Here is a 13,465-nt window from a genome sequence, read left to right as displayed (position 1 = left end):
TCTCTTTTAGATACTGTGGATTCATTATGATTTGTTTGAGAACAACTATTGTGGATTTCGCTGGTACAGGTGAACCACAAATGTTCTACAAGGTTTACTTTTATGGTTAATAAAGATATCACAGTACTGTATTCGTTTAATACTACTTTTTAAAATCAGTTTTCAGTCTGGGTAAATGAACAAGGGATGAAGTCTAACCTGAAATCTTGTATCAGTAATGTTAATTATGTCAACACAAAATTTAATGAAACAGTCTTCTAGTATCAAATAATGATGTGAAGCTTAATAAGAAATTTCAAGACGATATTACTTGATGCTACTCAGAAAATTGTCACACAAATTTTAAGGGACAGATTGACAAACAGGAATTTTCAGTATATAAAGCATGATAACAAATTTCAGTCAGCTATTGTTTATTCACGATCAAACAGGTAAAACAGTATACCAGAGCTGGTGTATTCTTTCAGTCAGCTATTGTTTATTCACGATCAAACAGGTAAAACAGTATACCAGAGCTGGTGTATTCTCAAGCTTATACACCAGGGATATAGGTCAAATATTTTACATTTTGTCCCAAATATAGACATACAAATTGCGACTCGGATGGAGAGTTGTCTCATTGGCATTCATAACACATCTTCTTATATCTATATACATGTACTGTTTAAATGACAGAAATAATTTCATTACTATTTACTTTTACACCAGATATATCAACATCTTCCATTGGTGAAAAATGTCTTCTTTTTATCACAAACTTCAACTTATTTAGGTGGAAGAAAGTTTAAGTAGCAAAATATGTTGGTTGAGGAAGGGAACAGAATATTTGGGCGTCACATTTTCAAGAGAAATGATTTAAATAATATTTGCATGAGAAGTGTGGCAGTATAATACCATTTACACTAATGACTGGCCAATGCTGTAGGATGGCCATAAAATTTAATATAAATGTCTGTATTGGTATCCATGTTTATTTTCTACAAAATACATAAACAGTTAACATATCTATGAGATTTCTACCGTGATATTAGTAGAAGTTTCATGGATATTACATATCTGATCAGTGAAATATCCACCATTGATGACTGTGGTGGAAACACCACTAATTCTACATCACATTCACTAGATAAATATACAAAACTCCCATCAGAAAATCTCATCATTACAGCTTCATGACAAGCAGTGTTATTAACATTGTAGATTAATATAGGCTAAATTAGAAGACATCTTTATTAGAACATACTCAAAATGACAATTCAATTTTTAAATACAATTGTATCTGGTCTGATATTGATGTCTATTATTTGAATTCTTCAGTGTATATTCTCGTCTGATATTGACGTCTATTATTTGAATTCTTCAGTGTATATTCTCAACTAGACAGGTGCTTGATGGAAGTGAGGCTATCAATCAAATTGTATTTCCATTTACAGTTCTAAACATTTAATGGGAACAATGGCAGTATATTCAATCCATCCTTTGTAAAAATGTTAACATAGAGTTCAAAGTTTTACATCAAATTAGAAATTAAATGCATGCTATGTTCTTAATTCATATAACCTTTACAAAAAATATTTTGACTTTTTAACAATTTATCTAATTAATAAGTTGAAAGAAAATATTCCCAAATGGATTAAGCAAATTATATGAAATATAAGGGATAAATAGTTTCACTTTAATACAGTTGTGTATTAACATACATCATTCATCCACTTGTAAAATGAAAACAAAAACAAAATGATAAATAAATGAATAATACAATATAAATCAATTTCAAAACTTAGTGAATAATGTCACAATACAGTATGTACATGTTTAACACTTCAGGTCCAGAACATGAAAGATTTTGTTCACAAATACTATCATTTGACTATCTCCAGATAAAATAAACATATGTTTTGTTTTTTGCTGAATGATAATGTACATGAGGAAAAATTGCACACATCCAACAATTGTTTGTTAAGAATTATATCCACTAGCAATAACAAATCATTGGATTTCCTTTATCTTAGTGTCCTGTATTTTATTATGTTCTTGTACATATTTGCTGTGTGAGAAATATTTAATATTTGATAAAACCAAATCAAAGTAGCAAACAACATTTTAATAGTAAGTGAAAGGGCATCCTGAAAAACTTTTCAGTACAATTAGGAACACTGAAAAGTAAGGGCCAACACCAATATTCCTTGGAATGTTAAATCTTTGAGGCTGAAAAATATTTCAGTTGGTTCTAGTAGAATATTGATAAGTGATAAAAACAAGATTCTTAGTGACCCTTCATCAAAACAATTCTGTCCATAAAAACACCTTGAAACATACTTATTATTTTATCCTCAACAAAAACTGATAATAAATTATATTATTCCCGACTGTTCATTTTACATATTTTTTTTGAGTGTATTTGATAACCAATCAAGTCCTTCATATAGTCCGTCACCACTTGTAGCACAGGTTGCCTGGATGTACCATCCACGTTGACGCAGACTATGGAGACCTAGTTTATCTGTCACTTCGGCAGCATTCATTGCATTAGGTAAATCCTGAAGAAAAAATGTTATTATGATATTTAAATGATCCTTTGTATTTCAACAAGACCTTTCAGGTCAGGTGAGCTAAAAAACAAATTTACCTGTGCGTAATGTGAGTTATCTTCAAGGTCTTCAGATCTTTTAATTACATAAATTTGTTGTCAAGCTAAATACTTTTGACATCAGAAATTATTTTTCATGAAAAATTAGTTAAACCGCCAAAACATGACTTTCAATTCATCGGGCTTTGCATTAGCAAAAGCCAATTTTGTTTGGTATGGAACCAGTCTATGATTGACAAAGGGAAGTATTTTGTTTAAAAAGTGTGTAATAACAGAATCCAATCGGTAATTGTTAAATGGACCATTTACAACGACAATCACATTCAGATATATATAATATATATATCAATATCAGACAAAATTATTGATTCTGACCTTTATATGGATTTTTTTTTACCTTACAAAGCTAAACAAGAGTTGTGTCCCTTTGTCAAACTTCTGGTAATTGTTTGATTAATCTAAAAGGATCTTAAAATATTTCTATGATATGATGAGAGTGGACTATAATAGTGTTTAGAAAATATATAATGGTGGCCGCAGCAAACTCATCAACAACAATGCAGAACTAAACATTACAAAATCTGTTTTTTTCCCCTTTAAATTCTTGATCTATATTGTATAATCGGCATCCCTGTCTGGGTATTTATTTTGATTAAGAGGTGACATTGGGGAATTTTACTGAAAATCAAGGTCGACATTAAAGCTTCTTTATACAATGTCTGCATAACTAAGAGGATAATACCTCCAGGGCTTTCCATTGAAGCCGGTAGCCGGCGGAAATCCGCCGTTTGCGGTGGCTTCAAGTGCCGGCTACTTCACTGACAAAAATATAAATTCAAAAAGAAAATAATATCTTTTTCAAATGTTTACAGGCAGCCGAGAGACGTATTTTCGCAAAGTCGCGGTCACGATAAACAAGGATGAAAAGTCAGTGTTTATTTACCTTGGGCTAAATATAGTTCACATGAATTCAGGTCACTGATTGGTTGTCTATTTAAAGTCAGAATGCATCGTTTCTTTTCAAAGATAACAAGAGAGACATTCCATTGGTCATTGAATGAAAACAATAGAGACGTTCCGAGGGTCATTAACTCGTTGGCCTTTTTAACTTTTAAAACGTGAAGACAATCAGATAGGATGACAATCTTATGTTATGGAATAATATCAGTCAAATTAAAGAAAGTGTAGTAGATCATATTGTTCAGAATCTGGAAAACAGTATCTTTTGAAGTTCATTTTTCAAAGCCCACGTGGTGTTCAGAGAATCAAGGTCAAAAACGAAAGTAGAATATTGTCGACTCGACCTCAAATAAATAACATTTCCAAATGATTTATGTATCCGACTTATTGAACAGTTTACAAAAAAGAGAAAATCAGAGGATATATCAATTTTCTGTCAATGCTTGAAAAATAATTGTATGATTTTAGTTACGCGTAACAGTCTTTAGAGAGAAAAGGGGGTCATTTGTTTACAAATGCACGTAGTTCTGCAAAATAAATCGATCAAGACTTTTAACAAACCGGATTATTATATAAATAAATCTTTTCTAAAAGTAAATGAATTTTAAGCATAAATAAATGAAAATAAAAAACTTTAACATAAAAAAAAAAAATTCTTTGAGATTTTTTTTTTTCTTTAATTTCATACATAAAAAATGGTCATTTGAAAGATGAAATTAGGTGCCAGGAGATTGCGAGAATGCAGGATTTTGCTATATTTATGGCAGAGCTTCTGGGGGCCTTAAGCGGCCCCCAGACCCCCTGCCGTAAGGCACCAAGCTTACAGCTTGGTGGACGTCCGGCTTCGCCGAACGCATGTTACAGCCGCCTATAATTTTAATTCAGCCTTCTACTTCAATTTCAATGGAAAGCCCTGTACCTCTACCTTTGAATATTACCCACCTGTTTGTTACAGAAGACTAATAAAACAGCATCCCTAAGTTCATCTTCTTGTAACATTCTGTGTAATTCTTCCCTAGCTTCATTAATTCTTTCCCTGTCATTACTATCTACTACAAATATCAAACCTGAAAGAAGAAAAAAACAGGGTTCAATTCATTCTGATTTTTTTGCAATTATATATCGATTTTCTTGCACACATTTAAATTGATTTACCGTAAATTAGTGATCTGAAATTGCATGTTTGTGTACATGTAGATAATGCCTGCAGATGTTAAGCTAACAAACAACTACCAAATGTTAGCTTGTAGTAGCACATACAACCAGGTGCTCTGCAGGGTGCAGCTTTATACGACCACAGAGGTTGACCCTGAACAGTTGGGGCAAGTATTGACACAACATTCAAGCTTGATAGTTGATACAGCCCTGAATTTGGATTGCGACCAAATTTTTGACCTTATACGAGTTTCTGACACAAAACAAATGTCAAGATCTTACAAATCTATTGCGCAATATTGTGCAATTAAAGATTTCTTCTTTTAACTTTTCAAAAATTTGAAGAAAAAAAAATTGAACACAACTACCACCCCCCCCCCCCTTTTTTTGCGCAACTAGTTTGAAACCTGACATTTCTTTATACATAATATACAAGTAGTGTAAGGGAGATAAATCCAAAAATACCCAACATTGTATGTTAAATGTTTTAGAATTACCTCCCTTACACTGCTTTTAAATTGTCCTATATTAATTGTCCATTGACCAGAAATATCTAGCTTTTCCCCTTTTTTGCCCCTAATACCTAAACACTTTGAGCCATAACCTCCCAAATTCAATACTAACCATCCCTTCATGGTATGGAAACTTGTGGTTTAAATTCAAAGAGATTCATACACTTAAACATAACTTATTGTTTAACAACTACAAATATTATTATTTATTGCCCCCAATTCCTAAACTATTGGGACCATATAAACCCCAACATCAATCCCAAACTTCCTTAAGTGGTATTGAACCTTCATGAACATATTTATAGAGATCCATACACTTAAACAGAAGTTACTGTCTGTAAACTAGAAAAGTGCTTCTTTTTGGCTCCTTATTCCTACTTATTCGGGAAAATAAACCCCAAACTATATCCCAGCCTTCCCTGTGTTATATGGAAAATTGTGGTACAATGTCAGAGAGATCCATACAGTTACACAAAAGTTATTGTCTTGAAACTAGAAAAATGCTTGTTTTTGAACCCTTTTTGACTCTCAATTCCTAGACTGTTTGCCCAATAACCCCTTAAAATAAATCCCAACCTTCTATTTATGGTATTAAACACTGTGCTATAATTTCAAAACAATTGAAATACTAATACACAACTTTTTATCCTGAAAGTAGATAAATGCTGTTTTGGCCCCTTTGAGCCCCTAATTCCTAAACCTTTGGGACCATAACACACAAAATCAATCCCAAGCTTTCTTTTGTGGTTATAAACATTGTGTTAAACTTTTATTAATTTCTTTTTACAAAAGTTATTATCCGGAATTCTAATATGACGTTCTTCTTCAGGTTTGGATACAAAGCCATGTTCTAATTCCAATAAAACATGGGCTGCACGTGATTGACGTCACAATCGAAATTGCAACGTCAGATGCATTTATAACAACAACGGAGATAAAATTTGACACTTTTGTTAGTGTTGCTCGCTAGGAAATTAAATAAAAACATTTCTAAAAGAAAGTTTGAATGTTTCTGTTCTTATTTTTTATTGTTAAACTGTTGATTTTCTATAAGGTTTTTGGTTCATCAAATCAAAATGGCCAACGCTCGGTATTAAGATATTGACAAATATAATGCCTACCAATGTTAAAATGAGCATTGAGCATGGCATGAAAGAATTATTTCTTAAACAATCCGTCTTCGGACAACGCTGAATAAAACGCAGACGAGGACATGAAACCAATATATGACCAAATTTTAAAAAATATTTGCGGTCGTATAAAAAGTAGGAATAAAAAAGGGGGATAATTTTTCATATTTTAGGGATATCATATTTTAATTCACACAAAATTGTATGAGCTGAAACCTATTTACTTTTTAATGTCATCCCAAATGATATCTTATTCACACGTTAGTTGTACATACCTTGTGTATTTTGGAAATAATGTCTCCATAAAGGTCTGATTTTGTCCTGCCCACCTACATCCCACACTGTAAAACTTATATTCTTATATTCTACCGTTTCTACATTAAAACCTGAAAAATATACACTTTTATATTATACATAGATTTTAAAAATAAAACTTCATGCAATCATTCCATACACCTTAATAAAGTTGACCTACAATATATTGGTTAAAGTATCTGACACACAGACCAATTCTGACAAATAATTATAAACCAATGAACCATAAAAATATGTTGGTCAATTTTAATCAGCAAGTCAAGATGCAGGGGTCGAATTTAAGCTTTTTTATTAACTGGCCAGTCTGACCAATGGACTGAAAAATCTACTGGTCCTGCAAAAATGACATTCATTTGACAAACACTAAATTACATAAATGATAGATGTTTACTTTTATTGTCATGCCATCTTTTACATACATTTGTATGTTAGACAAGAAAGTGCTTTCCTCTCCTTAATTCCCGTAGATGCTGTTCTTATTGTTCATGAGCAAGTACAGAATTGAACTTAAAACTTCAAGATTCTGTTACAAAAAATACATTTTTTATCTAGGTCTGTCACTGCAAATTTTTCACATGTTATACAATTCATTACACTGTGATCTGAGGTACAACAAAATGTATGGACTTGACTGCTTAAACAAAACCTTCATCATTGATCCATGAAATAAGGTCAGCTTATATTATAAGATATACATGTACATATATCTCAAATTCTTGGACTTTTGTCACAGATGGAGACAAAAACCTTAATCACCTTTAACAATACTGCTTAGTTTTATATATTATACAAATATGAAATTTAGGGTGAAATAAGCATATGAACCAATTAAATATGCTCTTTCAGTATGGTCAGCTGCAGTCATTTATTTGGAGAGGGTTTTCTGAGAGTAAAAAATATGTCTATCGTCAGTCTTCTTTCACAAAATTAATGCATACCAATACTAGTTTGTATCAACCAAAGACAAGAGAGGAACATCATTATCACTTGCCCTATGGCCAAAAGGTTTAATGAGTTAATGTTGAACCCTGTGTGTGCTGTACATGTACACAACATACATGTAGATTTGAGCACACATCACAAAAACAATGTTAGCAAATTGACAAAATACAATTATAGTATAGGACACAGTCACAGAAGTGACAGAACATTTCTCACTACATTGGTATTGATAAGGACATAAAATTCTTGGAAATATTTAAGGATTCATTTGCATGAATGCTATTCTTACCTATAGTTGGTATAGTTGTTACAATTTCTCCTAACTTCAACTTGTAAAGGATAGTAGTTTTACCAGCAGCATCCAATCCTACCATTAATATTCTCATTTCCTTTTTACCAAATAACGAAGAGAAAAGTTTTCCAAAAACTGACCCCATGTTGATGAATTATTTATATTAAAGCGTCTATATAGATTTCCAATGCTGTGTTAACTGTAATACAAATGTCATTATGAAATTACCATCTTAATTCTGAAAATTTTAGCATCACATCCATAACATGCATTACAAAATCTATAAGAAAACCACTTCTGATCATTGCATCACATTTAAGATAATAGCATCACATCACCATGATGTTAAAAAGCCCTGGGGAGAACACTGATATTACTGTCATAAATATCAAAAGGACATTGCTCGACTGTAAATATATCGTTACATGTACATTGTACCTATGTACATATAAAATGTACATGAGATACTTGACAAACACTAAAATGGTTGAAAAATACTCATTAATTAGAATCAAAAGTTGTAGTAAAGACATAATTGTGTACAGTAGATCCTATAAAGATTTACATTTTTACTGGTTATACTTAAAATCTTCTTAAGACACAATGTAAGATGGTGCTCTTGTGTCATGAACAAATACACATGTACTTCAAAAGTCTACTCTGTATTCCCGCAACTATTGAACTGTTGTACTATGTACATGTACAGTATAACAATTATTTCGATCTTGAAATGGAAAAATTTTGCTTCCTACAGTCCCTGTCCATTATTTTTTCCAGATAATATTGCTAATACAAAAATACAACTGTTAAATATTACATCTGATGAAACATGTACAACATTTGCAATCATACCACTAAATAATATGTGATGTTTACAGTTCCGCATCTGACATGTAGTCATGGTTATAAGAAATGACAGAAGAGTGTTCATGTATAAAATGTTGTAACAAATCACATTTAACATTTAAAGTGTTAAAAAAGGAAGAAGTCATTTAAAACAGACAAAACCTGTCTCAAATAAGGTCATACATGTATCTATCAATAAAAGCAATAATATCTTCAAGGAAAGTTTTACATCATGTCTAAAACTTGTATGACAGCCTCAGAGCCTCCCCTAAACGAATCATGTTAAACCAACCAGGCTAGTTGATTCATAAAAAAAAAGTTCCCTTTGCCTTCTTAATATTCACAAAAAAAATATTCTGCAGTCAATTTATAGCCAATATTTCAGGATTTGTTTGATCCAATCTAAAGGGGGTCTCATTGGGGGGTTCTGATCCAGGATCCCGCTTACTGTTTTGTCAGATTACCATATCCCGCTCACACTATGTATGTATGCAATTCTCTTCCCATGTCCCGCTAGACTTCGTTTCCTGTTTTCACTTCACAAATTATAATTTGACTGTCACCTGTAATGCTTACAAAAAATCGGCAATCCCGCGTCACTTTTACACCCAATGAGACCCACTCTCAAGCCCTCCTACAAGATTTAAGATTGATCACTTTTCTCAACCTTCACTGGTTTCTGTATTATTGATAAACTTCTGTCTCACAAATAATTTCCTTTAACATGTTTAAAGCAAATGCAATCGGTGAACAGCCAACTGTGTACACACCTTAATAATTCTAATATTGTAGCAAAAATTGACTGATTTTAATCTATAGTCGCCGTCAGCTGAAATTCGTAGCGGTTATCGGTAAAAATAATCTAAACTATCAATCGCGTTCACTCGAGATATAGTTTTTCACATTCCATTCATATATCGCAAAAAGAAAAACCACTACTGACCTACCTTATAAGTGATTGCACTGTAATAATCCTGACCTTCACTTTTTCATAGACAATTTTGAATGGTGGAATCAGCCATTGTTTTTACCAGAAGTGTTTCCGTGGAGTTCAATTTCATAAAATTTGCATAAAGCGCAGGAAACCTTATCACATCAATGAAAGGAACATTTCAGGAAACTGCGTACAGTGTCGAATGTCGTATGTAAACAAATTATCCTCATAGAAACGAAGATGGCGGAATTACAATGGAAAATATTCTGGAAAATGTGAAGGTCAGGATTATTACAGTGTGATCACTTAAAAGGTAGGTCAGTAGTGGTTTTTCTTTTTACGATTTATGAATGAAATGTGAAAAAGTATATCTCGAGTGAACGCGATTGGTAGTTCAAATGATTTTTACCGATAACCGCTACGAATTTCAGCTGACGGCGACTATAAACAGGAACAAACATGCTGGAGATGCTGAAAGTCTATCAGGAGAGTTTTAAATGATTTTTATGAAAGGAAATAATAGGAACAGATTTTTAACCTTGTCTTCAAACAGGTTCTAATTTCTGTCAACTCTAAAGTTGTTACTTTGAAGCCGGTAACCTCTAATTTAACAAAAATGTTGATGGGCGGAGGATAGTAGAATTTTATGTTATCAATGTTTAATATTGCCACTTCGACAAATTGTTTCACAAAAACAACCTTTATACTTGCACTGTTAGTATTTCGATTAAAAAGTAAGTCCCAGCTTAGAATTGTCTCTTAACAAATAAACTTACTAAATGTCACTTCGTTAATTTTTTCCTTTATAAACCGGAAGTTCACATTTTCTTTAGTTTTTCTGTGATATTAAAGTTATATTGTACATAAATATATAATTTTCATCAACAAACCTGTTTAATGTACCTGTCTGCCCAAACTGTTGCAATGAAAGAGTTTTAGTGACAATATATGCTTGATTTCGTATCTAAGACCTGTCAAAACAATGTAAAATGGCGGACGTGGAGAATATTTCGTTGCACATGCCACGTCAATATCCCGCATTTGGGTTATAACAATTGGTCAATACAAAGTACCCTGTCATGTGATCATTACCGTGATCAAAGTACTAAAAGTCCTTTAAATCAGTTCCTGTAGTGAATAACATAGGCCAATTTTTCATTCATTGATTTAGTTGATAAATTAAGTGGCCCCATGGCATTGCTAAATTTAATAAGGATGTCCGAGGGCCACCATGAGTGCATGGTTTTATAAAAAGCGTATCCTGTTGTTGCGTAAGAGGCATTATCTTAATTGCCGGCTCCTATACATTTCTAGGAATATGATTGGTTAAAATTGTCGTCTTTGAAACTGTGTATATTTAATATTAGGTTAGTTGGGAGGCGGGGCTTATTTCATACACGGTTAGTAGTGGAGTTGCGTCCCTTTATATTCCATATAAGATAATAAGGAGGCGGGGCTTATTTCATACACAGTTAGTAGCAATCGGAACAACTCGGCCTTTCTGGTTGCACGAAGAAATAATTATTGTACTGCATAGCGAGAGTGGCCAAGTAGTTACGATTGGGTAAGTAGTGGTGTTACGTTCCTTTAGAAAAACAAAACAGTACTGAGAAAAAATCTCAAAGGTTTCAACAGACGAAGAAAGTGATGATAAAGTGAAATAAATTCATAAAACACATTTAAATCTAACAAGTTGTCATTGTTGGCATCTGTTTTTGCAGGATCAAAGGAAGTAGTTTCTTTATCATGTTTATGCTAACTGTATTAAAAACTTGCTCATAAATGATTTTGATAGGTCACTAGTCTAAATTTTACACGTTAACATAGTCGGTAAGATAAATTCGTTACATAGTATGCTAGTGACGTAATACGGTATATATGGGGTCAGTAAATTCCATATAGGGATTCGAGCTTCGCTCTCGCCCCATATGGAATTTACTGACCCCATATATACCGTATTAGGTCACTAGCACACTATGTAACTAATATTTTATTTGAGAACATATTGTCAAATTACTTCGTATTTATACAATGTTTTATATTGCAATGTTTGTCAGTTTGAAATATGACACTGCTGTAAATTCGAGACTCACATAGATGTATCATCTTTTACATTTCATACTATAAACTAAACAGAATCTACGAACCGCACACCCATGATATCTCGGTTGAATCTGTGTCATCAGCAGGCCAAGAATAAAAGCAAAAACCCCCAAGATTAAACAGTTCTAGGGGCAGCAAAAGAAGAAGATTACAAAGTAACAAAATATTAAACTTAAACAAAAAAAGAAAGCACAGAGTACGAACAGTCAATTGCAGAAGCAATAAAGACAAGAATTCAAAGAGCAGTAAACTACATCAAATTTGACAAAATCTGTGGAACATTGTTCAATGAAGACAATAACAGGATTAAATCCAGCGAAGTAATTCGAGATGATTACAGGAACGACAGGAGAGAAGTTGAAGTTGGAATCTTCATACTAGTTCACAAAGACATCATACAAGTAGAACAAACTAGCATAGTCACGAAACAAATTGTGAAATAGAATGTGTAATCAAGTGTCATTTGGTCTCTTGTGGAGAGTTGTCTCATTGGCAATTATACCACATCTTCTCTTTTTATATGCACAGTAAATAAAAACAAAAGTAGAAACCATACAATGAGTCATTCTACATGCCACATAGAAGGATGAAATGCCTCGATCGATGTACTATAAAGATCTTTACAAATAACAATAAAGTAAAAACACCCATATCATGCAAACTGAAGATTTTTACTGCCCAGATAAATATAAGCTGGGAATCAATGTCTGAACCAAACAAATCTATTGAAAAGGATATTCGAAGCGTCAGGACCAATCTGATTAAAATTCAGATATATCTTATATCGCGTGCTCGTTTATATAAAGACATATGAGGATAACGAAATCGTAGATCTATATTTTAATTAGGTTGCATCTGGACAAGACAGTATATCAAATAGAATACTTAAAGAATCACATATATAACTTCGTTGTCCAACAGAAATAGCTTTTTTTTAAAGGAGAGACTAAAGATACCAATAGATATCCAAACTCATACGTCGTAAATAAACTGACAACCCAATGCAAAAAAAACGAAAAGAACCAAAAGAAAAACCATACAAAACACAAAACTAAAGACTGAGCATGACAAAGCTCACCAAAATCCGGGAATAATCTCCGGTGCTCCGGAAGGGTAAGCAAATATTGCTCCACATGTGTCACCCATTATGTTCAAACCTTGATGATATATAGGTCTAATTTGTTAGGTCACATTTGAGGAAAAGGAGACATGATTGTAAAGTTACTAAACTGGAACATGTCCGTCGTCAGCTATGAAACTGATATTCAATAGCAGCCAACCAACTCGTAATGGCGTCCGTACAATTTTCGGACGGATGATTTCAGCTTCAATATGTACTAAGTACTTGGAAATCTAGGATAAAGTGCAGTCTTTCAAACTTTGTATACACTGGAATAATGCTAAAAGACTGACTAAATGCAAACATCTCGTTTGTATTTTAAAAAGCAGATAACTCGCAAGTGAAAATGCCTGTTTCATTGACGTCGGTAAACCTTGCAAACTGAAAAACACATGACATGCAGGCACGTCTCAAAACATATTAAAAACACCGAGTATTAACACTACTCAACCATGGATTGTGAAACAAAAATACTCCCACAAGGAACGGTACTTGGGCATTTGAATTGTGAAACAAAAATACTCTCACAAGGAAGTTTCCGAACGGTACGTGGGCATTTAATATTT

General features: G+C 32.8%; 1 protein-coding gene across 3 annotated transcripts; it reads right to left on the bottom strand.

Moving 5' to 3' along the window:
• Positions 1-957: 957 nt before the first annotated feature.
• LOC139513609 (ADP-ribosylation factor 2) lies at positions 958-10,739 on the bottom strand. Of its 3 annotated transcripts, none has more exons than XM_071302266.1 (5): positions 10,567-10,739; positions 7,894-8,095; positions 6,623-6,733; positions 4,493-4,617; positions 958-2,540 (listed from the first exon to the last, which is right to left on the bottom strand). In XM_071302266.1, exons 2-5 carry the CDS (start codon positions 8,039-8,041, stop codon positions 2,379-2,381), a joined length of 546 nt encoding a protein of 181 aa, XP_071158367.1. In that variant the 5' UTR covers positions 8,042-8,095; positions 10,567-10,739; the 3' UTR covers positions 958-2,378. The 3 variants fall into 3 exon arrangements, with proteins under 3 accessions (XP_071158367.1, XP_071158368.1, XP_071158369.1); XM_071302267.1 differs by having other exon boundaries at positions 10,580-10,733; XM_071302268.1 differs by having other exon boundaries at positions 7,894-9,555; positions 10,119-10,700.
• Positions 10,740-13,465: the final 2,726 nt, after the last annotated feature.

Source organism: Mytilus edulis, chromosome 2 (genome assembly GCF_963676685.1).
Source record: "Mytilus edulis chromosome 2, xbMytEdul2.2, whole genome shotgun sequence".
In the NCBI taxonomy this organism is placed as follows: domain Eukaryota; kingdom Metazoa; phylum Mollusca; class Bivalvia; order Mytilida; family Mytilidae; genus Mytilus; species Mytilus edulis.
The sequence above is the reverse complement of the archived record's forward strand: the minus strand, read 5'-3'. Positions and strand labels throughout refer to the sequence as shown.